General features: G+C 44.2%; 1 protein-coding gene across 3 annotated transcripts in view; it reads left to right on the forward strand.

Annotated features, from left to right (window-relative positions):
- The first annotated feature begins 2,443 nt into the window (after window positions 1-2,443).
- The window catches only part of CNKSR3 (CNKSR family member 3), an 83,317-nt gene continuing 59,496 nt past the window's right edge, over window positions 2,444-26,264 (forward strand). For 2 of the 3 annotated variants that reach the window (XM_032407612.1, XM_032407613.1), the window contains exon 1: window positions 2,444-3,046. In XM_032407612.1, coding sequence (XP_032263503.1) covers window positions 2,995-3,046 — 52 coding nt within the window. In that variant the 5' untranslated portion in view covers window positions 2,444-2,994. Of the gene's footprint in view, window positions 3,047-25,718; window positions 26,199-26,264 lie in introns of those variants that run through there. The other variant, XM_032407611.1, reaches the window with a different exon arrangement.

Here is a 26,264-nt window from a genome sequence, read left to right on the forward strand (position 1 = left end):
TTATTAACTTTTCTTCATAATCACAGGGACCATATGGCCCAATTTATTCATGTTATTCCAGGCAGTTGTTGATAGCTCCCCTTTAGCATTAGATATTCAGGAATATCTTGGTTTGGAGATAAATTATGTGGTCATCCTAATCATAATTAAAGATGACAACATACAGTGATTGCTGTAACAAAAGGTGTGGATCAGATTGGTTATATTTTCTAGTGAACCCAATGACAAATGTCAAAGTCCTTTTCCCTATTTTCTGCCGTAAAGATGGTTAACAAGTGATATTACTAAGTTTAAAAGGTCATCTTTTTTGAAGGTCATTCATTTACTCTACCAGGAAGTTTGTCATTGCCTTTGTCAAGCTTGCTAGTCTGCCAATAACTCTTGCTCAAAAAAAAAAAAAAATCATTGTATTTGATAACTGCATATCTGTGTTGTTGTGTTTCCTCAGTCCTAGAGGTAAGTTGCATGGAAGGTGGGTCTGATGTTGTTTCACTTTTTAAAGTGTTTTTTTCTTCTTACTCCAGCTCATCAGAGTGTACAACAGACGCTTAGGCCTGCTGCTAGCCATCTTTTCAACATAAACATCCCAATAGACTTGTATAAATAGTACCTATTACACTAATTCAACAAATATTTAGTGAATGCAGTGGCTAGCACATAGGAGGAATTCACAGATATTAATTGAATGAATAAATACTAACCACACCTTTGACTTGGTGTGAGGTGCTACCAGCTAGGTGGTAGGAAGAGGGAGAGGAGAGAAAGCTCTGCATAATATCAGGTAAGTTCTGCCTTTAAGTCTCCAAGGGGAAGGTGTGAATAAATAATCATAATTGAAGGTAAGCCTTAAGTGCCAAAAGAATCTCTATGAGTGGGTGGTAGAGCTCACTCCAGCTGGGGAGGGTGTTCAGGAGAGGCTTTGAAGGAGGAGAGGTAAATATTCAAATTTAGGATTTTCCCTCTGTTCAGGGTTCATTTTGGCCCCAGATTGAGTCCCATGAAATGTGGAAGGGCCCTTCTGACGGCAGTCTCTGCAATTGTGCACTTGATTTTTGTTGTTTTGTTGATGTTTTTTGTTTTGGCTGGCTAGCAAATTTTCCTTCAAGATTGATGACTAATCCAAATGAGCATCAGCTCACTTTGCAAATATGACTATTGCAATACAGCCATAAATCATGCTAAAAGCTACCAATTTATTATGATTCACTTTACTACCAAGTTGAACTATCATTGCAGTAGCATGACTAAAACAAGGGAGTTGAGTCTTGCAGGGTAACCATTACCATACCAACTCCAGCCTGCCAAGCACCTCAGGCTCAGTTACGGGAGGGCAGCCTTTCCTATGGCATGTCAGAAAGTGATTGCTTTCCATTAGTGCAGGGATGGAGTGGGAGCTGGTCTTCAACCCCTGGGTGCTTGCTTTGAGTGACAGCCCCCTCACCCCTGACTGCCACCCAAGACCTAAGTAGGAAAACAGAAGGGGATGGGAATGGATATATAGGGGGCCAAAGTTTTTCATTTCAGATGAGAGTGGATTAAAGCTGAGAATGAAGTAACTGGCTCCATTTCCCCTTGCCCCAGAAGTGAGGCCCTTTCCTTCCCAACTCCTCTGGCTTTGCCTACCTGCCAACATTCTGGGTTGGGCACCTTCAGATGCTTTGGGCCTTTTGTTGCCAAGGTCCATCTTAAAGGCAAGATTCATGGGACTTTGTGGCTCAACCCATCGCAGAGTCCAGAGAACTTGGCCCATATCCAGAGTTAAAATGAGAGATAATTGCTCTTTGACCCTGGCCTTGAAGATTCAACAGGGAAGGCTTAGTTTGAAAATGAGTAAAAAATGAAAATATATACATAGAGGGCAAGTTTTTCACGGCAGATTAGAATGGATGAAGCCGAGAATGAAGTGACTAGCACAATCTCCTGGTAAACTTGCTGTCTTTGGAGGAAAAAAGTTGCATTGTCACAATGTTATCTAAAATACGAAGCACAATAATTTTGCCTTGAGATTTTTAAAACGAGGAAGGTTTAATCGCAGAGCAATACTGATGCAAATCATTGAAAATGAACAGAACATGCAGATCATACTTTTTTTTTTTTTTAGTGTATTGTTGCTCACACCGAGACAGACTGTTCTGCTACCAATAGGACCCAGGCCTCACCCAAGCCAAAGGGCTGTCCAGGATGCACGCACGATCTACAACCCCCCTCTTGAAAAAGAAAGTAGGGCCCGGGACACTCCGACTGTGTGTGCGAAGGTCTTAGAGAGGGAAAGTAACCGGAGTCGGCCTTTTCGGGCGGAACCACCCCCTCCCACGAGTTTCACTGGGTCCTCAGCCCCGCCCCTCTTTTATTCCGAGAGCAGCGACCCGAGCTGAAACTTTGTAACCCGAGCGCGCTCGGCCCGCGCTCCTCCTTGCCCAAGTCCAGCCCCGGAGGGAGGCGCAGGAGGTGGGACCTGCGGCCGGGAAGGCTCGGGGACGCCAGCGCACGCGGAGCGGAGACCCCGGGAGAGCACGCCGCGAAGAGGAGGAGCTGAAGGGGGAGCGGAGCGCGCGGCGGGAGAGCCGGAGGAAGTGGTGCGGACCATCGGCGGGTCGAGCGGCGGGGAGCAGCTGGGCCCAAGAGTCCCGTGCCGAGCCGAGGCCAGGGGGCCTGGGGTCACGGTCCCGCGTCCCCGCAGCTGCCGTCGCCCAGGAGCGGCAGCTGTGCCCGGGCTCCCCGCGGCGGCGGGGTGGGGGGGAGGAGGAACTGCAGCTGGACGGTGGCAGCTGGAGGAGGAGCCGCGCGGCTGTCCCGTGCGCCCGGGAGGGGGCCGCGCTGTCCCGGCCGAGCCGCGCTGGGATGACCCGCTGACCGCGGCCATGCAGCCTTGACGGGGCGCTCCGGCGCACGGGGACCAGCTGCGGGGCGCGCCCTCTCGGGAAGGGGCAGCGGGCCCCGGTAGCAAGACTTTAACCGCCGACTCCAGCCTCGCTGGGAGCAAAACCGTTTACCATGGAACCCGTGACCAAGTGGAGCCCCAAGCAAGTGGTGGACTGGACTAGAGGTGAGCGGGTCTGGGGGTGGGGGGCGGTGGCGTGTCCAGCCCAGGGATGGGGCGGGCGGGGAGCTGGGGTAGGGGGGTGCTCAGCTGCTCCTTCAGGCGAGACGCGTTGAGAGCTTTGCGCGGTGACAATGCAAACTTCTTCGGAGCGGCTTGTGCACCCCTAATCCTTGTGCCTGCTTTTGGGGGTGCGGATTGTGGCAAGCCGCGGGGAGCCCCATCATGAAGCCGTTGAGTGGAGATGGCCTCTCTATGGAGAGTGAGGGTTGGGGATGCCGATCTCGGGACTTGCAGGGGAGGGCTCTGCGGGACCGGGGGCGCCTTCCCTGCCTGGGTGCGGTGCCCGGCTCCTAGGCTGCCCGTCCCGGAGCGGAGAGGCACAAGGCGCCTTTGTGTGGGTGCCTCCCCTCGGACCTCGTAAATGCCGCCTGCCCAGAGTAGTTCTCAGGCGTGACGGGGCGGTTGGACAGGTAAAGGGAGACTCCGGCGGCTCGCCGAGCCTCTCTGTTTTTGTTGGAGGAGGCGAGAGGGCAGCACAAGAGAACATTGAGGCGTTCGCGCCGGCGAGAAGCCTTGAGCCAGACTCCCCGGACTCGGTGACTTGCTCGGGAAGGTGCCAGGACCCCCTGTGGCGCTGCATTTTTAGGCCACATTTAGACCCTGGGAAGAAGAGATCTGTTTAGAATAACTGTCCTGAGTTGTACGGTATTTGGGGTGAGGGAAAAAAGTGGGGTGGGGATGGAGCAGGGATAGAAGGTCGTACTCCGAGTGGTCTGGCTTGCTTTTTATGTCTCCCAGGATTTCCAGGGAAGAGTGCTAGAGCTTCCTCAAGCCTTTTTGTACTCTTCCAAAGAAAAAGCCCAGAAAATGAACCGCTGTTTTCATGGGTTCCTCATCCCCCTCTCAGCTTATCATCTCTTTGTTTCAAGTTACTATATTTTTTTTGTTTCTTCTATCTGCTCTTGCAGGTGAGGAATGGTGTCCTTTCCCAATAATAATAACTAGAATTGTATAGCGCTTTACAGTTTGCTAAGAACTCTCTCTCTCTTATTGCCCTTGGTCATCACAGTAAGCCTGTGAGGTAGGTGATACTGGTAAGATCAGGTCATCCTTCCACCTGTCTCACCCATGGCTGGGGCATAATGGAAACTGGTCATCTCTACATCTCATTGCTCATGCCTGCATAGTACCCACAGACCACGTGGAATGGGATGTTCTAGATATATGGGACATTATGGGATGTGTCAGTGGGGAATGCCTGCTCCACCGGGAGCAGGAGAGGGATACACTGCTGAGAAGAGCTTTGTCCAGGGACCTAAATTTCCTGGGTTCTTATTTAAAATGAGGATGAAAACAACACAAATGTGTGCGTTGGTGACTACGTTTGCCCAGGTAAAGAGTAAATAGCATAGCCAGTGCTTGGTGCAAAACATTAACTTAAAAGCTGTAAGTTCCCAGGCCCTATTTTGCAATGGGATGTGTTTCCCTGTTCAAGATACCACCAGATTCCCCAACGAGTGACTTGCCAAGACTGAGTTGGTTGATTATTTTACCTGTGTGTCTGTCATAGAAGCAACTCAAGAAACGGATGATTTTCACCCGTTTTTGACCTCCAGAGCTGTTCTGTCCAGTGGGGTAGCTACTAGCATGTGGCTCTTTAGCCCTTTGAGGTGGGCTGGTCAGAATTGAAATGTGTTGTAAGCGTAAGATATACACATGTGAAGACTTAGTGCAAAAAAAAAAAAAACCTGAGTGTATGTTATCTCAATTTTTCATATTTACTACATGTTGAGGTGACTGTTTTGGATATATTGGGTTACATACAGTTTAAGATTAAAATTAACTTCACCTGTTTATTTTTATATTCTTAATTGTGGCTCCTAAAAAGTGGAAAATTACACACATGAGTCACATTTGTGGCATGCAGTATATTTCTGTTGGAGCTGTACTGCTCCGGAGTCAAGAAAGGGTCACAGTTTATCACTCTTTGGTTTTCCTGAGCCCCTGCCAGCCTACTTGATAATGTACAACTAGAAAAATGGTAACAGGCACACAGGAAGATTATGGAGTGAGATCTTCACACCCTCAAGATGCGTGTCTTTTTTTTTGGTCCCTCTTGGGATTGGGAGAAGAGAAGTGTAAATTCACATCCTGTTATGTTTGCTTAGCATCTAAAAGGAAGAGCAGATTCAGAGGTTTGACATGAGATTGCTCTCATCTAGGAAAAGTTTCCTACTGACGTAAAAGAGCAGTTACAGGGGGTTCAATATCTTGGTATCAGGAGCACTGGACACTGATTAGGTTACATACCTGTGGTTAGCGTGTGGCAGCTTGGTACAGAATGCTTGTGCCCTTTTGGACCCTTAAGTACAGCCTCATAGAATGATCTGGATACTTTCTGTGTTAGAACCTAGAAAAGATAACAGAAGTGTGGCAGACTCTGAGACAAGAGGCTACATTCTCCCAAATTGCATGACACGTTACTTGAATATTTCTCATAGTGATGATGCGAAAATACTGACTTTTCAATCAACTGTTGATTTATGCAAACTTGTTTGCTTATACAGCTATTTTTAGTTATCTTTGCTAAGCTCTCTACCCAACCCCCACTTTATAAATACATCCTCCTGATAAGAAATTCTTCATGTAGACTTTGCCACGCTCTGTGTTGCATGAGTATGGTATGGTGATTGTGAGCACCGTAGAAAGCCTTGGATTTAAAACTGTCTAACCCTGATCATGGCTTACAGCTTGCTCTTTCTCTCGTGCTGGTGTTAGGAGGCAGGTGCATGTGCTAGGAAAAAGAGTCTGTGTCTACGGAATGAATGAATTCATGTGGATTTTATTATTATTTTATTATTATAATTTTTGTGTGTATGAATCTTTAGCTGTTCTGTCACCAATTTCTTCATAATATTAGGAGATCCTCAGTAAATCTTAGCCGTGTGTCAGGCTCATTTCTCTGCATCGTACGAGTACTCACTCATTTAACGTGCGTAACCACGTTTTGAGGTAGGAACTGATATTTCCATTTTGTAGTTGCATTCTGAGCACAGAAAGGTCCAGTACTCTAATCAGTGTCACACAGAGGGGAAGGGCAGCAGCATTTGAGCCCAGGTGCCTTAGCTTTACTCCATCTTCTCAGGAAGTTCTCACTCTTAGAGCAGACCTTCAGGATTCCCATGATGTGTGTTATTAATATCCTGTTAGTGGAGGAGAGTTGTCTGGTGTATGTGTGTCTTATCCTACCTATTTGGGAGGATAATTTGTAAGTCAAATTAATTCATAGTTCACGACACCCTGCCTTTAAGTAATCCTAAAGGCTTTTGCAAAGCAAATGATCTTCAGATGAGAATAGGGTCAGGGGCCCATAACTGAAAATCCAATTTATAGGAGTTTAACCAAATGAGACTGTTGATTTTCTCTTGTAAAAGAAGTCTGGAGATGGGGAATTCAGAAGTGGCTGGGGGCTCCATGGTGCCATCAGGGGCCCAGGCTCCTTCTGCCATCCTGTTGAGCCATTCTTAGCATGCAGGGCAGCAAATGGTGTTCATCTTCATACTTAATGCCACAGTGTAAGATGGCTATTCCACCTCCAGTATCCCATCTTTAGGAGGAAGGAGACTGGTGGCGAAAGACTGTTGGTAGTCAAGTCTTCTCCTAGAAGCTCCATCAGGTGACTTGGCTTACATCTCAGTTGCCAGAACTGTCACATAGCCCCGTGCTGAAAAGGAGGGCTTTTTTTTGTGTGTGTGTGTTTTTTTTTTTTTTTTTTAATTTGGGTCCATTGTGGCCCTGAAAAAAATTGGAGTTTGTTCATTGAGGAAGAAGGGGGGGTGGAGAATAGATATTGGTAAGCAGCCAAGTAGTGTCTGACACACAGTAATTTATATGTACTGATCTTTATAGGTTAGTTCTCAAAGTAGGATACATGTCGTAATTTCCCACCTACATCAACCCCGTGGGTCCGCCCTGTTTTAGAAATGGCGTTGTTTTCATTCCTGTTCAGCTTTCTCAGGTCAAAAACCGTAAGTTGTGTGAAGTCTTTGTCTCTGAGTTTTATTTAAATATTAGGTGTTGCATTGTAAAATGCAGCCACCCATGTTGTGTTTCTGTTTTCAGACCACTGGGGAGTGTCTTTGACAAAGAGGAAGGACCACTGATTTGTCCCGGAGGCGCCATTGGTCGTTGATTGGCCTGGCATGGACAGTCTCTCAATAAGTGTGTTGTCAAGTGAGCACATCTCTAATGCCCAGCGTCAGTGGCAGAACAGAAGCCTCTCTGGCCAGCTTCTTGCTCCTAGCATGGGTACCATTTCCCCATCACGAACCAGGAGTGAAGGGGTTTCTTGCTTCAGGTGTGAGCCTGTGGGATTCGGGGCATTTGCTCATTCTCTGTAATCTGGCCACAGGCGCTGGTCTTCCCTGTGATGTCTGTTAGTATGTGGGACATCAGCCGTCTTAAAGGGCCTCACTGTTTGGTCCTGAGGGGCTGGAATTTCAGTGTTACCTGTAGAGATCTGGTACATTGTAGGTCGACTCCAGGGTTAGACTCTTAGGTCCCTCCTGCTGCCGTCCATGCGGAGGCCAGTTCTTCCAGCAATCCTGATTCCAGTTAGGTTATACTGTTCCCTTTAGCCTCTGTGGCCAGTGAAAAAAGGAGGTCCTTTTCTTTCGACAGTTGTACATCTCCCTCGTGGGTCAGAAACTCTTTTTATTCCACTCTCTTCCTGATTTCTCGTGTATTTCCTGGGCTCTCGCCATAGAGTTATCATAATCATAATAATAGAAAAACAGTTATTGAAGCATTTATTATGTGTCAGCCACTGTGCTAAGTGCTTTACTTTGACTCCTATAATTCTCAGAAAACCCAATCAGCTGTACAAACCATTATTAACCCATATTAAAGATGGAGACACTGAAGCGGAGAGAGAGGGAGAGAGACAGAGAGAGAGAGAACTTCCTCAGGGTCCTGTATTTTTAAGTGGTGGTGCTCGTAAACACCCTCCCCTCCCCCATGACTTCATCAGTTCTATGGTCTGTGCCAGGATAGTGGAGCTCCGTGGTGAGGGTGGGCTCTGCAATCAAACTCGGGAGCTGTATCCCCATTCTACCCCGGATTGTGTGGTCTTACGAAAGTTCTCAATAAATTACTGCTCCTTGTTTTTATTGCTTCCTCTCTTTTATTCTGTAGCTCCAGGTCACACATTTTCCTCTCTGAGCCGTCAGGTCTGTCATAAGGCTGACTCCTCCATTCAGGGTCACCCGTCAGTACCCAGGAGATTTCCCTGCCATTTGACAACCACTCAGAGGACCCAGGGCAGGGTTTGCAGCTGATCAGGAAGATTCTTGGTTAGCTGAGTGATAGACGTCTTTTGCCAGTATCCTGAACCTTCTTTGGGTAAATATATCCAAACCATATTATCTCAACCTTTTTTTTTTTTTTTTTTTGATAGTAACTGGACTTCCAGTGGACCCAGCATTAGGGCTGGCTCGTGCAGTCAAACGTCGGCTGCTATCTGGCACCCAGTCCATGACCAGCAGTCCACATTACCTGGGAGCTTGTTGGAGATGCAGAAGCTCAGGCCCGCTGAATCAGAATCCGCATTTTCACAAGATCCCCTGGTGATTCGTGTGCTCATTACAGTCTGAGAAGCACTGCTGTGGCGCATAACTGCGAACCCATTTTTATATTCTGCTGGTATGTTCTGTGGTCTGATCTGACATGGGCTCAGTCTGTTTTATTTAAGCCCTTAAATGATGACACTTAATTTGAGGATGCTTGACTTGGCCACTAATTAAAGCAAAAAGGCAATCTTAGGGTGTGTGCGTATATTTATAAGCACCACCTAGCAACAGCATCAGGTAATTCTCTGCACGCTGAGACATTTCCCCTGAGATTTCTTACCTATGTTTTGGGACTTGAAGAGTTCTCCTAACAACTTTTTTTTTTGGTGTGTTGTGTTGTTTTGTTTTTTAAAACAGGTAGTAAGAAGGGAGTTGTGGGGTGGTCAGTGGGCGCGGTGGTTGAAGCGTGTTGTCCAGATCATCAGGTGGACATGGGAGGATGCGGTGGGCATTTGTGACTGAATACACAGGGTTTACCATGATTAGCAGATTTTGCAGAAAGACTTCACTGTTGGTGGAAAATGACACAGAATGTTATTTTGGGAATAAACAGTGTAGTTCTCAAAATTGAAAAGTGTGTGCCGTTCCAAGGCCAGGTGTCTCAGTTCTGTTTCCTTAGAGATTGGGAGTGACCTCCTCATGCTCGAGTCTCCCCTGGAAGACTCCCTTTCTGTGTTCACACCATTGCATGGAGCCGTGGGGGCCTCTCTCCTCTGTCTCACACTCTGTGTCACCACCTCCAGTTCTGACCCTTCCTAGCCTGTTGGGTTCTAGCTCTGGGACGTTCGTGTTCTCACTTTGATTTCCCATTTTACTCTCCTTTCGTGGTATTCCTAGAGTTTTCACCCCAGGCTTAGCCATTACGTCAGCTTCTAATAAATAAAACAAGTTTTACTTACATGAACTCTGCAGAGTTCTTCCCTGTTTGTTCCTTTCTGAGTCTTCACAAGCCCCAGAGATGTGCAGTGAAGGCATCTCTCTGTGGCCGATGAGGACATTTTGGCTTATGGATGTTAAATGAGTTGGCCAAGGTCAAAGGCCGGGAATTGGGAGCGGACTCCACAGGCTTCTGTTCTCTTGTTCTGTTCGCTCCGGACCTGGTTCCTCCTCTGGCCAAGGTGGGTGTTTTCTGTTTTTCCTAATTGGCAAATGTGGGAAGGGGCAGCTGCAAAGAACTTCCGACTTTGGTGTTTCCTGATTATCCTCTTAGGATTTATACTCATGGGACATAGGCCGTTTCTTTCTTGTTTCTTTTTTCCAATTATACAGCCTAAGCAGGACCCTATGTATTTTAAACCTGACCCTTTAGCCTTTGAGACACTTAACTGCTAGTTATTTATTTTGTTGTAGTTTGTTGATTGTGTTGTATTGTTTCAGAATGCAGCTCATTGGTGGAATGCATCATTTCTTTTTCTGACACTCCTAATCTAATTTTTATTTTGAGTGTCATGTTGTAGTTTTTTGTCTATGATGCAATTAGTATTTCTCTTTGGTAGACTCATACACAGAGACATACACACGCACATATATAAACACATTTCCTGCTTGCCTTTGATTATTCATAGTGGCTTCATTTTAAATGCTTCAAAAAAAAAAGATTTTATTTATTTATTTGTCAGAGAAAGAGGGAGAGAGAGCGAGCACAAACGGGGAGTGACAGCAGCAGAGGGAGAAGCAGGCTCCCCACTGATCAAGGAGCTGGATGCAGGAGTCAGTCCCAGGACCCAGGGATCACAATCCGAACTGAAGGCAGATGCTTAACCGACTGAGCCACCCAGGTGTCCCTCATTTTATTTTATTTTATTTTATTATTATTTTTTTAAAGATTTTATTTATTTATTTGACAGAGAGAGAGAGAGCGAGAGCAGGAACACAAGCAGGGGGAGTGGGAGAGGGAGAAGCAGGCTTCCCGCCGAGCAGGGAGCCCGATGTGGGACTCGATCCCAGGACCCTGGGATCATGACCTGAGCCGAAGGCAGACGCTGAACGACTGAGCCACCCAGGCGCCCTGCATCCCTCATTTTAAATGCTTTGAGAGACAAGGTCAAGCAGCTGCAGTGAACAACATACAGGCTTTGGAATAAAATAAAACTGGATTCACGTTCTGTGTTTAACACTTAACTGGTTTGAAAGGTTGGGTAAATAGCTTCTGGTCTTCAAACCTTCCTTAGTTTTTTCATCTGTAAAATAGGACTGATAATAACCAATACACAGGTTTTAGTTACAGTTAAAAGAGGCAGTATAGGGAATATACAGGGAACGTACAGCATATAAATGTTCATACACTTATTAATGATTAATTCATAACATATTAATGTACAATTGGATTGTATTTTTGTTTGAATATTTAACACTGTTGTGGCTGATAGTCACCTTTCACATGTTTACTGATAACTTATAACAATTCCGTCCTCCCTTTTATTGGTATATCGGTATGTTAAATCAACTCCATTTTCTGTTTTTACCTCATGTTTCCTTGGACGCTTTTCCTTCATTTCCTTTGAGGACCTTAGAGGAAGGTGGTATTATAGAACAGTTGTGTCGTAGCTTTCTTGGAAAGAGCTTAGGAGCAGGAGTTTAGGAGGAAGACTCATGTTGATGACAATTCCACCCCGCAGTAAAAAGAGTTTCTTAATTACTTAGGACCTACTAAGTTCCACATACTGTTTTAGGTGCTAAAAATCCAGCTCTGTTCCAGGTACAGGCATCCAGCTGGGGTCCCTGCTTTAATATGTGGTTGACAAACAACAATAACAATGACCACAACAAAATAGACCAACAGCTCTTCTAGAAATGATGGGACTTTGGACTAAGGTTTTGGTGGCTCCAGCATTTGAGAAGCCAAGTTCTAGATAGAGTTGGTTCATTGAGATCATTTTGAAATTGTATTTGAAATTGTGATGTATGTATATTCCTGTTTTTTTGTTTTTTTGTTTTTTCCTTACTAGGGTTAGGAGGGCTCCCACCCTCCCCTCATCCTGATTACTCTCTTGTCATTTAAATAGAGAGCGCAATCTGTCTTTTTGCCTTCACATGCTTTGTTCCCGGTATTGTTCTTTCCTGGCACATTTTGCTGGGAGCTACAGTTTCTGAAGCTGTTTATTCATCTATGAATAGGGGTTTTGTGAAAGTGGACATAGCCTAGTTTGTTTTCTTTGACATCAAATGGCTGATTGAACAGTTTTTAACCTGGGATCAGAAGGGCAAATGCAGTTGTGTTTATTAGAGCAAAACAGTTCCTTAGAATGCAGATCAGTAGGTTGTAAAAGCTAGAAAACTTTATGTAGGAACACTTAAGAAGTGTTTGAGTCAAAGGAACCCATGGATAGATCTGATTTAAAATATTTTTGCTCCATTGAAAGACTATCCTACTTGTGCTTTAGAAAAGAGAGCCACCATGCTTTTGGTTGAATAGATGTGTATTGAGGAATTTTCAACAGGTTTAGAGTTGAACACATTTTTAAACACTTAACGCATTGCTTATCAACGGGGTAGAGTGGGAGATAAACGAAGGTAGGTAGGCTTATAGGAGAATAACCTGAAGCTTACTACACACACCTATTCTCCCTTCCCCCCAAGAAGAAAATCTGTCAGCCCTTTTAGAGAACAAACCCCCACGTGTTATCTATCAGAAAAGGCAGTGATTATGATAATCTGAATCATGCTTTCCTGAGGAAAACCTTTTAGTGAAAGGAAACATTCTATTTCCTATTTTCAGAGATTTGCAGCAGAGGGGAAATTCAGTGCTTTTGGATTTAGTAGTAGTAGTGTGTGTGTGTGTGTTTCCAACTTGAGCCTGTGTTAACTGAATAGTCTTTCATGTTCCCATAGTAATTTTAAATTACAGTGTTTTAAAGGGAGTCAAGTCAAACTACCTGGAATATGATCTTTGAGATAGGAAAGCTAGCTTCCTATGTAGAGTAGACCAGACTTCATATAATACCTGTTGAAGTCGTGAGCACATTCTTAACATGGATTCCAGCTGGAGTCCCACATGAACCACGTGCAGATAACATGGCTGCGAAAAGTGACTGTCTACACTAAAACCAAAACTGTTAGTAATAATATGGAAAAATACAACAAATACTCCCTGTTAGAATATGTCTAGAGACATGTAGTATGAAGTGGTTTGGTTATAAGTACCCCTGAGCCAAGTAGGAGAATCTTGACAGAATGCTGATTGGTGAAGAAAGACTCATTTTGGATGTGGGGAGATTCTTCATTCTTATCTAGTACCATCTAATGTGCACACACAATGAGCACCTATAAATATATGATATTGGACCTGACTCCTGGCATTTTTAAGCTGATATTTTCTTGAGACCCTTTCCCAGTCTCATACATGTGGCATTCCCCACCCCCCGCCCCGAAACATCTCATCATTGTTGTTCTTGAACTTACTTTTTCAGCATCAGCATCAGCTGGGAGCTTAAACATGTAAATTCCAGGGTCCCATCCCAGACCCACAGAATCAGAAGCTCTGGGGGTGGGACCCAGGAAACTGCGTTGGATCAAGTCCCTCAGGAGATCCTGGTGCTGGCTAAAATTTGAGGACCATTGGTTTATATCGCTCATGTAGAACATTCAAAAATCAATGATTTAAGGCAGACTATCCCCCATAATTCCTATCTACAGTTGGTTTTTAACTAATACATAATGATCACTTAGAAAGGAGAGCTTTTTCCAGTAGGAACGGTTGTTACGGATTTCAGTGGATAAATTAATATACCTCCGTCTGTGAGTGTCCTTTCCACAGAGTGGGCAGGGAAGGGTCAAAGCTGTCACCTGTGGGCTCCTAGCCAGGTGCTCCACCCAAGACCCAGGGGATTCTTTTGCTGTGAGTGCTCAGCCCCAGGAAAACACAGAAGAAGAGGAATGTTTCATGGTCCGAAGGGACCTGTTTAGGTTTCGGGTGGAATTTCCAGACTTTGCTCTAATAGAGGAGCAGAATGCAACACCCCTTCCCCCATTCCATTTTGAGAGAGGGTGGATCATTGTTGTCTCTCACTTAGCACTCAGGTTTTGCCTTTGAACTGGGCAGGCAGATGCAAAGAGAAGTGAGGGAAAGAAAAAGCAGAGATGAGAATTCCTCAGAGCAGCTCAAGGTGAAAAGCTCTTTTGTCTGAGTACATGGACACTGAGTCAGTGCAGGTGGAGTTTGGGGAGCCCCTCGCCCCCCGGCAGTTGTCCAAGGCCAAGAGAGTCCAAGATAGAAAAGGTGCTACAGAAATGAACACGAAGACCAGGATTGGCCCTGGGACTTCCAACGAGAGTTGCAAACTCAGAGGCCTAAGGGGGCCAGGCAGGCAGTGTCGGAAATGGAAATGTAGGAGTATGTGAGTCAGTCGGAAGTGGCCAAGAGTGTGGCAAACCCAAAGACACATTCGTTGGCTCAGTTTCTGCTGACTAGATTTGCAGTTTCCAGATCTGATTTTTGTTGTTTTTTTGTTTGTTTTCACAATGAAGCTGGAAATCTGGCGTTGTACGTGACATTTCCCAGTTTTTAGAAAACCGTTTACGGTTTTTGTGTGCCATCGGACACACAAAATACATCTGTGAGCAGTCATGGTCAGGTGTTAATTGCCCAAGTGAGAAACCTACCTATAAGTTGTGAATACAATGAGCTCTGCAGTAATTCATCAATTACTTAGCAAATCCGTGTGTTACCTATAATTTCATTTTGCAATTTAACTAGTTCCATTATTCCTGACATTGCAATATGTAACTCCATGCAGGTATTGTTAGATCAAAAATACCAATGCTTTAATGAACGTAGACATTAGGTAGTTACTCTTCAGTGAGAAAACAGGAACTTGGCTTCTCTTGTTTGAGTTCACTTTGCCATTGGCTGTGTGGGATTGGCCCCTGACAGGAACTGTTTCTGTTTGTACAGAAAGATTTCGTTCATACATAAGTTCATTCCTTTGTACAGAAAGATTTTAAAGTAGGGAATATGTTGCAAATTTTTGTGCTAGTTTGTGGGGTCCTGTTTGATTTAGTAAGTTAACAGTTGACTTAAGATCTATCTCCTTTTTCTTTTTCTTTTTTTTTTTAAAGATTTTATTTATTTATTCCACAGCTAGATAGAGAGAGAGCACAAGTAGGCAGAGTGGGAGGCAGAGGGAGAGGGAGAAGCAGGCTCTCTGCTGAGCAGGGAGCCGGACATGGGGCTCAATCCCAGGACCCCAGGTTCATGACCTGCGCTGAAGGCAGCTGCTTAACCGACTGAGCCACCCAGGCGCCCCCTGTCTCCTTTTTCGTGCTAGGGACAAAAAGATGAGTCAGTTATAAATGAAGCGTGTTGTCAAGAAGCTCATGGCTTAGTGAGGAGGTGGCAGTTAGCAGGTGACGCTGAGTTTCTGTATGTGCTAGGCCCTTGCTAGGACTTTTTGTGAATTAATCTCGTTTGGTCTGCAAAATGCTTATTTGACGGTGGCACTTTCCTTGTCTTCATTTTAGAGTTAAAGAAACCAGGCCCTCACCTCTCTCAGGTTGCGTAATAAGTAAATGGGGTTCGAATCAAGACACATTTGATTCCAGAACCCGACCTGTCACCCAGCTTCTCTTCGGCAGGTACCGACATAAGTTGGCTGGTAATAAGTTTTGAGGGTAAGGGAAAAACATTTATGTTACTAACGGTATGATTTGAATTGACCTATGTAAATTTAACCTGTAATTTCACAACCCAATTAAAAAACACTCTGGAGAAAACGGTATCTGTTTTTATTATTATTATTATTATTATTTTTAGAGACAGTGTGTGTGTGCAGGTGTGCAGGGCAGTGGGGGGAGGGAGAGAGAATCTTAAGCAGCCTCCACGCCCAGTGTGGATCCTGACGTGGGGCTCGATCTCGCAACCCTGAGGTCATGCCCCGAGCCGAAATCAAGAGTCGGTCGCTTAACTGACTGAGCTACCCAGGCCCCCCTGTTCTGTTTCTTTTTAAAAATATTTGATTTGGCTGTTGTAAATGGGGAAAGATGGATTTTCAAATATATTTAATAGGGATGGTATAACCTTTGGATAGTCACTTAATGATTTTAGGTTCTGGTTTTCTCGTAAGTTACAATTCTGAGATTGTGTGAATATACATTAAAAAAAAAAAAGACTGAAAGGAAGTACATTACAGTGCCAGCATGGGTTATCTCTGGATGATAGAATTAAAGGTGGCTTTTATTCTCTTGTACCGATGAAGAGAAGTGACTTTTCTCTTGTATTCAGAGCCATGGCTCCTCTCTGCTTGGCCTCTTGTCTTCAGGATGCTTGGGAATCAGAAAAGGTGCAAAGAGCAACATGGGGAAGAATGTTAGATGGGTTTTCTTGCCTTTTCAGGATCTTGACGCCCCAAGTTTTGGCCGCCTTAGCAGTTCTGTGTTACCATCAAACAGCTAGCCTGTCTTTTTTAGTTTAGTTTTTTTTTTTTCGTCTTGTGTAGGCTGGTTTGTCCAGCACAGCCCAGTATGTCCGGCCGTGTTGTATGAACGCAAGACTTTAGGAGCACTCAGATTTTAGTGGGCATAAGAGTCACTAGTATGGACCAAATGGTTGGTGGCCCTAACTGCCAGAGTCTGCTAATGTCGTAGGTGGGGGAGCCATGTGTTTAGAAGGCAGCCCTGTATGTCTTTTGCTGGTGGTATGTGAACCACAGTTTGAGAGCCACTGACTTTTAGGAGCTTTGCTCTTAATTCACTGGGTAAATAATAGAAGGGTTTGAATGGAGGCATGTTGCTGCTAGAACTGTGGATGGTGGGGAGGACTCTGAGGGAGAGTGATTAAGAGTTAAGAGATCTGCTCTAAGGGGTGTTTGGGGTCCTCAGTGAGAGCTGAGGAGGCCTGAACTAGACCAGAAGCCTTGAGGACAAAAGCAGGGAAAAGAATGGTGAAAGAGGTACCACCCAAGTGTGGACCGGGAGCCCCAGCAGGGTGTGATGTGTGAGTGGTAGAAGGGACTTTCATGTGCAGGTTTGGTGGCTCAGTGACTTCACATGGCAGTGCCAGTCACCTGTGTTGAATTCTGGGAGGAGCTGTTTTGCAGGTTTAAGGGTGAACACACCTTATAGATACCAACTTCAAAAGCTCTTCCCATTTGTAGAAGATGCATCTTGCATGATGTACCAATGTCTTGCATGATTCAAACCCTTAAGAAAACACAGTGCCCTCTCTTATTACAGCACTATGATTGTCTCAAGTTTTAATGAGGTGTAAATATCATGCAGCTTGGCACATGAAATGTGTAAAAATAGGATAGTCTTAGCTAAAATTTAGGTCCTCATACTTGAGTGTGAAATGATGCAATATACATGAATATGACACCTAGAATTATTTCTGTACAGCGCATTAAAGGGTATGGGATGCAAAATAAAACGGAGAAGTTTAAGACTCCTACAGGACAGCATGTAAATGAAGATTTAAAATCAGTGCTGATAAATGCAGAATTCACCCTGGAGTCGTCCTGAAGTTTTGTCCAGTGCTTAGTGAGATAAGCAGTTTTGGTTAACATGCTTGGTCGCAATTGCTGTGTGGATGGGGGAGCTCATTTCCTCAGATTAGTGCCTTCTTTGGGCTGCCCAAGCAAGTGGGTGGGTGGAAGGACCAACCTGGAGAGAGCCAAGGGTGTGTAGGGCTCTTTAAGGGCCTGGCACCAAAGATAAAGAGATGACAGGTCCTCCCGCAGCAGGTATGATATGGCCCGTTTTCTTATTCATCATTGGCCCATTGAACCCTTAGAAGTAGGCATGATTTCTTCTGTGATTTCCTTCAGGTAAAATTAATAGGTTCTTTACTTAATAGGATCAGCTATAAAATCATAGGTTATTTTTCTTAGAACATCTTTACCAGTGTTCTGAATGGCTAACATTTCTATTAAAACTTGCTAATTTCCCATCTATGGTTTTTATATTAGTAGACTCCATTTACCTGGTATTGTGAAATGAAGCTACTTGTCTTTCACATTCATTTTAGTTCCAGAAGGGAAATTTTTGATGAAGTACTGTGTCACTGGGCCACATCAGGAGAAATAGAACTCTAACTCTTTGCCTTTAACTAACTCTTCATCTGTTAACTAGAGTGCCCTGTTCACTGGTACTTCCACAAAGTCTGCTGAGGGTTCATAGTCACCATGCATTCATTCAAAAAATATTTATTGAATGCCTACATTGTGCCAGGCAGTGTTCCAAGAGCTGAGGATACAACAGTGAATAAAATATACAATAGTTCCTATCTTCCCGGAGCTGCTATTCTAGTGGGGGTAGATGGAATATAAGTAAAATTTGGTATATACTGTGGGGAAGAGATGCATAGGTGGATGCAGGGAGTGAGGATACAATTTTAACTATGGTGACCAGGGAAGGATTTCAGTGAGCAATGAGCCAACAGGTGGAGGAATGTTTCGGCAGGGGAAACAGCAGTTGCAAATGCCCTGAGACAGGAGAGTGCCTGACATGTTGGATAAGCAAGGTGCTTAGTGTGACTGGAACAGAGTGAGCGAAGGGAAGAGCAGCAGGAAGTGAGATCAGAGATTGAGATTGGAGACCAGATGGTGCAGATCTTAGAGATCATTATACATATATGGCTTTAATTTGGTGTTTGGGGAGCCATTGGAGGATTTTGAGCCAAGGAGTGCTATCAGATTTACATTTTAAGGTTACAACGGTTGCTGCATTGAGAAGACGGAAGTGAGCAAGAGTAGGAGTAGGGAATAGTCAGGATGCTAGGACAGCAATTGTGTGAAAGATGAGACTTGCACCCAGTGGGAGCTGTGGCCACCACGAGAGGTGGTCATGATCTGGGTGTTCTAAAAGGCCAATAGCATTTGTTGGGATATTGGATATTAGTGTTAGAGGTTACCCACCAAGTGTTTGGTCTGGGGGATTTGGGAGGAGATGGTTAAGGGAATAGTCAGATTTTAAAATTGCGGTGTGTGTTAGTTCACCAAGTGAGGCAGGCGGTGGGGTGGATGTGTCTGGATTAATGGGGCAGGTGGGGACTGGTTCGAGACCAGACGGGTCACCAAATGAGTGAGCGAAAGACAAGTGAAGAGATAAGGAAACCTGGGGAATCCAATCTTCAGCAGTCTGGAAGATGAGCAACCAGGAAGATTGCTGTGAAGCCCTTGCCTCTAGCGGAAGGCAAGCTAGAAGAGTTGCCTATAGCAGAAGGAAAGCTAGAAGAGGGTGGTCCCGGGGGCCAGTGCAGAAAGTACCCCCAGAAGGAAGGAGGCGGCCAACTGGGCCGAGTATCACACTTGGGCGGAGAAGGGGACACAGAACTGACCAGCGTATTGAGCTGTGTGGAGGACTGGACAAGTTAGTTTCAGTGGGCTGATGGCAGCGCGAGTCTGAGTAAATCCAAGAGCAAATGGGAGAAGAAAAGTTGATGTCTGGAGAGACTACCCTGTGTTAAAGCCTCTTCCTGAATGAATACACACTGGTATATTCTCAGTCTGACTGAGAATACTGAATGCACGTTTCTTTTAATTCTTTAAAATCTGTACCCAAGCTTTGAAATAGGTAACTGGTTACTATTTGATCAATTCCTGTTACGCCAACTGGGTAACAGTACACTGTAGATGATGCAGTCTCTTATTTTAATACTAACAAAGCCATTTATTTAGTGAATGACTGTGTACTGTGGCTTCCGTAGAGAAGAGTTATTCAGGAGCAATTCTCTCTACCCCATTTCCCCCCATATTTTCGGAAATGAAAATTTGGAAATTTGAGTAAATAGCTCTCTACCTAACTTCTGTGATATTCCGTAGTTAACCCATTTAGATAGGAAATGTTTGTTATAGGTGGATCTAAAACCTTGGGAGAATTCCTTGTTGCTGATGATTTACTTTCATATATTGTAAGATTTATCTGAAATACTCAGAATGCCATAAAATAATATACAAGTAGTGTCGGTTGCAGCCTGTACATGGAGGCCATTTATTAACAGGAATATTAGTGCAAATAGATAAAACAGTCAACTTTACATATAAGTCATCAAATACTTATTGAGTACCTGTCATAGGTAATGTCTCCTCTAGGTGCAATGAACAAGACGGGGTCTCTGGTGTCTCTGGCACCTTCTATTGAGTAGAACACACAGGTCCATAGGCATTTAAGCTACAGGATGTCCTAAGAGTGCAGAGGAGGAATATTTCACTCAGATTTGAATGGCTGATGCATGAATGGCTTCTTAGAGGAAGCCATTTTCGAATCAAGATCTGTAGTATGAGCAAGAGGTAAATTGGCCTAGATTAAGGAGGGGAAAGAAAATATTTGGCAGAGAAATGAAAAGCAAGAGAGAGCCAGGTATTTAAGTACTAGCTACTGAAAGAACTTGATTGTGCTAGATCTATCAGGAGGTGGAGTGAAGAGAAATGAGGCTGGAGAGGTGGTGTTTGGGGAGCAGGGCAGATCACCAGGGCCCTGTTTATGCCTATGACCAGGTGGAACCCAATAAAGGAATTTATATCTTTGAGTGGCTTTCCTTTCTGGAGGAGGAAGTGTGTGTGCTTGTATACATATGTAATACACACACATATGTATACTCACACATACATAAAACTCTACATATATGTGTTTGTATTTTTTAAGGCTCCTATATGTTACTTGATTCGGGATCCTGCTAGGGAGGCACTTACTTGATTGACTCTTACGGAACATAGCATGATACTGGGTTTATGACCCAGACTGAACCTGAATCTCAAGAAGTATCAGTTAACTGTGTGAAAATTTACTTGACTTCCTGGGTATTTATTTCCCTTGATCTGTGAAATGTGAAACTGACTTTTAGCACAAGGAACCAGAAAAACTATTCATTAAAACAAGAAGGCACTGCTAAAATCTTGACTTGAGTTAAAAATGCTGAAGTCTGGTGGTGGGAGAGAAAAGGGAAGGCAGTGAGGAACGGAGAGGAACAGAGTCTGCGGGTTGGGTGGGGCAGTTGGGAGCAAAGAGCAAGTTAAGTGCTTGGGGGAGTATGGCCTGGAGGTCACACCTTGAGCTGTGGGTGTTATCACCTCCAAACTGCTGCCCATAGCTGATTAATGATTAATGATTGTTTCTAGCTCAGCAAAAAAGGTAGTCTTTATATGGTGAGCCAAAGCATAGCATAGCGTTTGTAGGAATTTGTTATCCAGAAGGGGTCAGAAATATCAGCCCAACATTAGGAAAGCTCCTCCTCCCGAACCCCGGAAGGATGTCCCACCATTAAGATACACTGATCTTCTTCCGCCCTTTCCATTTCTGGCTTAGTGCAGTTTATTCCTAAATCTTGAAAGTATATGCTCTGAGCATTTCAGACCCAGGCCCAGATGAATCACGCTTGCTATACCAGATCCAGAAGCCACCACGTGGGTGTTCATCTCTGAGGTCCTGAACTCTGGAAGAACATAAAGATTGTACTTAAAACTAATGGGGCTTGATTATGGTTGGATGAAAAAAAGCAAAGTAAGAACCCACCTCTGAAGGGTGTGGTGGCCCTTTCTCTTGCTTTGCATTGTTTCCCAGATTGTTGTGGGTGGTTGACTTTGCCACATCATTCCCAGGGTTAAACATATACTCAGTTCTAGGAAAGTTTCCATCCTCAACAGTCAACAATTATAATTCAGTGGAATGTGGTTTTAAAAATAATTGAACAAGGTAAAATTTTAGTTCTCAATAGTTACCATTAAAAAACCAGTCGGTCTTTTTGCTTCCATTTCCCTCTCCTCCCCACAATGATTTCTGAGTATGTGATATGCCTTGGAGGACATCTGTATCTATTACTTCAATAAATTTAAGATCCTTCTCTGTATATTTTAGCAACCTGGAATTCTGTTTTGTAATTTCTTTTTTGCATCAGTGGCCTTGTTTCCCATCCCGAGGTTTGTTTTTTTGTTTCTTCTTCATCTGTTTTTTTTTTTAAAGCCCTAGAATGTGTATTACAAAAATATTTTATTAAGGTAGCATGCCTGTTGGTACCTTTTTCCTATTTCCGATTTTAAAATTAACCTTAACTCAAACTAATGTAATGTTTCAACTCTGCCACAGACATTCCATCTCCTAAAATCATGTTTTAATGAATGAAGGAGAAAAGGAACATTTCCTAAGACTAACTAATAGCAAAAGAAAAAAAAAAGTATAAATGCTCATAAGCAACCTTAGGAATTCAGGGTGAAGTCTAAGGATCTAAGATAATCTATTTTATTAAGTGCAATTGTGGTAGATTTCCTAGAAGTGATCAGTGAGGTGAAATCAGTCTTTTATAATGACTTATCAGAAGATCTGAAAACCAATTTTGTGGGATAAGGTAGGTAATTATCATGCTTGGTGATAACTATATATTATAAAAACATTTTAAGACTGTTCTTTCTTATAAAAGCAGACTGCATACTGTAGATCTTATTGTAATTGTTGGTTTTGTTTGCTTTTTCTGTAAAAAGTTATAATGAAAGTGACATATTGTTGCAATGAGCTGTAAAGAATAGAGTTGCTTTTTGTTTGTTTGTTTTTTTGTTTTTGTTTTTCTTTTGCTCTAGTTTGGTTTGGTTCCACGCAGTTAACATTCTTTTTCTCTTTTAAGAAGAGCATTTTCATCTTAAAGCCAAATGACAGATTAATATTTGCACTTCAGATGGTCAGGGATGGTATCTGTTTATCTTCTCAAGTTAGGGCCCGACAATAATGGTCTTTGGTAAACACTTGATATAAAGAGGAAGGTAGAACTTGAAAGTCTCTCTAACAAAGTTGGAATTAACTTTTAAAAATCTTGGCACTCGATGGAATGTGTCTGTTTTGGGTGAAGGTAGGAGCACATACTTGCAGTTAATTGCCCTACAAGAGAGGAGCCGTTGTTTTGCTCTTAAAGATTTTGCCTGGAGAGAAAATGAATTCATGCATCCATTCATAGTCTCCTCCTTCCTCTCTCTCTTTCCCTCTCTCTTTCTCTCTCTCTCTGTTATGGTTGTATAAGTTCATGTGTTTGTGTGTGAGCCATTCCTCATTCTAAAACATTTGTGACTGTTTTCAGTATTGCATGGTGAGTGAGTGGTTAAGACCGGGGCTGACTGCTTAGGTTTGGACCCATTTTCCCTGGATGTGTGATGTTGGCTAAGTGATACACATTGTTGTAGTCAACTAGCTATTTTTCACATTTAGGTTCATGCTATTATTAAACTTTCAGGGTTTATGTTGAGGGGGATCATGCAGGTGAAGCACTTACCACAGTAAGTGGTAAAATGAACTATATGGCACGCAGTAAGCGCTTAATAAAACGCCAGCTACAGTTGTGTTGTTGTGTGGGCTACATACAGGGCTATCCTGGGTCAGAATTTCACATTTCCAACAGAATAGTTTGAGATTAAACCCCGACACCCTGCCTTTTGCAAGGGGTGAATTACAACTCAGTGAGAAGGAAGGCACAAAGAAGATTGGGTCACATATTCTTTGGGGGGAGAGTGTTGCTATAAAATGGCATCAAAAAGAGGAGATGCCGGTTACGCCTCTTGACCTTTAAGATGTGGGTGATTTCTTCAGTCTCTCCCCCTGGTTATTCCCCTAGCCGATTGTTCCCAGACTTGACAGCTGTGAACAGTGCAGTCATGGAGAGTCCGAGTGAAGGCTGTCACCAGAGGCCAGCCCCTTAAGTTTCTGTTTCTTCTGGTATCACAGTTAATGTCCACGACTTACTACATTTCCTGCTTTAGTAGGGTTTTTGATAACTGGTGGGGTGACAGCAACCTAGGGTGTGTCCTGGGTATAGTACGTATTCCGCTGAGTAATAGTCTTCTGTCATCATCTGGCCCAACAGCCCCAGTGGAAGGCACTCTGTCTCACCAAGCCCAATTAAGAAAACCAGCCGGGTTTCTTCTTGGCAGCCAAGGAGTTATTTCGTAAGATCGGCTCCTGTAAGCACTGTGGGAATAGCTATGGGGATGGTGATTTACTTCTGTCCTTTAGTTACCAGAGTTGCTTCCCTCCACTTCAAAATCATAGAAAGTCACGTCTCAAAGGACTTTTAGGTGACATGTGCAGAGGGAGAGAGAAGGATCCCCACAGGTCTCAAAGAGGCAGCTGTGCAGGTCGGCACCTGGAGTGTCTTGCAACAAACAGGCTGTCAGTGGGCTTATGAGCAGGACTCATCCCTTGATGTTAGTTTCCGGAGGCTTGGGGTGTGTTCAGTACACAGCTGAACAGTTGACCTGATATGCTTATCAATAGAGCGAGTAGACTTTTTGTAAGGCATCTTTGAGGCGAGGGAAGAGACTTTTTTTTTTTTGTATTTAATCCTCGTGTACCTGCTTCTGGAACAGGATTTCAGCAGTGATTAATATAGGAAAGTTGTCTAGAGAAATCTGGGAGCTCCTGGGTGGCTCAGTCAGTTAAGCATCAGGTCATGATCCCGGGGTCCTGGGATCCAGCCCCGCATCGGGCTCCCTGCTCAGCGCAAGGCTGCTTCTGCCTCTCCCTCCACTCCTCCCTTCCCTGCTTGTACACTCTCTCTCTCTGCCTCTCAAATAAATAAATAAAATCTTAAAAAAAAAAAACTAGATAAATCTGTATTAGCCAAAGACATCCCTTTCCCTCTTGAGAAACGGGCACATAATTTCTTCTACATTAGTTTTCCACTTAATTGTATTTGTTTGATTATATTTACATATTACTTAAAAAAAATATATTTCTAAGATACCTACACCACTCCCCACACTCCCATTGCCACAGCTTTAGATTCTGTGTAGGGAGATGCAGTCCACTACTCATGGATTAATGCAGAGTGTATTTTAGATGCTATCAGTTCTCAAACTTGTACACTGAACTTAAAAGATGAAAAAAAAATCCGCAGAAAACCCCGTGAAGAGAGATTTAAAATCCATGCTGATCGGCAGCACTGTCTTCAGTGGAATTGCCAACCTTGCTCTCTAAGAAAGCAGGGGCAGCGAGCCAAGCTGAAAATCCCCTCCAGAGGCCTGGAGCCATCAGTCCAGGTGAGCCAGTGGGCCTGGGTGTCGAATCTCCTGTCTATTTACAAGCCTTGAAGACCCAGGCTTTGCTGTCGTATTTCTTGGCTGCCTCACTTTGCAACAGATGTCTTTGCCTCAAATTCATAGCAATTTATTTTTATTTTCAAATTTTTATTCATTTTATTTGGGGGAAGGGATAAGGGAAAATCCTGTTAGGTTCGAGATCAAGGAGACCAGAAGGCTCCCTTGTAGTGAAGCAATAAGAGCTTAAATTAAGCAGTGCTGAGATGGTAACCCTGTTTCAGTTTGGGAACCGGAAGACGGCCTGTTTATTGGGAAGAGTGGGCTCTTTCTTGACTTCTGCTGGGCATCTAACAAGGCAGGGCATTTTTCTTCGGACTGTGGCTCCAGCACTCTGATTTCTGTGCGTTTTCCCCATCACTAACTGGAATATTGAGGGATGGTGATAACCTTAGATTATGCAGTCCACATACATGGTCTTTGAGCAAATAAATTGTTTCATGTCCCGGTTAAAGAACCGGTGGCCCAGAGAGTTACACAGCTGAGATGCAGTGGCGGGACCCGTCCCAGAACCGAGTTCTCCGTACTTCCAGCCCAGAATGTTTCTGATCACACTCTTCTCCCAACTTCCCCCTCGTCACACCCTGGCTCCAGTCCTGGACGTTTACAGCCTTGTAGGTGCTCCTCTCCACGGCCAGCAGCAGTGTGGGGCATTACAGTCCTTCTCCTGTCTGCACTGCAGTCCAGATCAATAAGCCTGTGGTCATCACCTGTGATATGCTAGACTCTGGGTCAGCTTTGGGGATCCAGTGATGCAGAGTTTCCAGTCTAGCAGTGCTAATTAGTGTCAGCACTAATTACTACACAACATGGTGTGGTACTTTCAGTAATGGGTACGGGTACAGGTCTGGGAGCCGTTCAGAGGAGCACAGAATGCATTGTGTGTGTGTGTGTGTGTGTGTGTGTAGTTTAGGGGCCGGTTGTTTGAAGATGGTTTTAAGGGATAAAGGAGAGTTTGCCAGACAGAAGGGGAGTGGGGTGGTGGGGCCTTCTAGGTGAAGAAATTTAGAAAACTAAAAACCGTCCATTGGCAGTGCTGGAGGGTGGAGTTGGTAGTGGGCTCATGGCAGGTTGTGGAAATCAAGAGGTTGAGCTCACATTGTTCACCTTCTCCACGCTGTTTCAGAATGGAAAGAAGTGGTTGAAGGTTTATCGGTAGCCTTCTGTTTTCTTTTAAGCCAAGGAACATTAAATGTCTCTCAATGTGGTGGCTGGTGTGACTGCGTGTGGGCTGGCAGGTGCCTAGAGGCTCCTGACAACGGCTTAGGTGAATCAGGGAGGAAGATTCAGGAATAATGCTTTGCCTTTGACTCAGAAATAGAAAGGCAGCGGGTTCTGTGTGGAGCCTTCCTGCCCTTCCTCCAAGATGCCATTGGGGTGAAGGTGTGGATGCAGTTTTCAGCTTCTGGAACCAGACAGAACTGCCTTGCAGTTTTCACGGCCTTGGAGGAAGCAGATAAGGGATGATAGGAAACAGCTGCTGCGAACGACGCAGGCAGAAATGCAGCCTCATGGAGCAGCTTGGTAAGCACAAGAATATTAATGCACAGTCCTCTCCGATAAGACCTTTGGACGCTATGGAATGTGATT

The sequence above is a fragment of the Phoca vitulina genome, unplaced genomic scaffold (genome assembly GCF_004348235.1).
Source record: "Phoca vitulina isolate PV1807 unplaced genomic scaffold, GSC_HSeal_1.0 scaffold9, whole genome shotgun sequence".
NCBI lineage: Eukaryota > Metazoa > Chordata > Mammalia > Carnivora > Phocidae > Phoca > Phoca vitulina.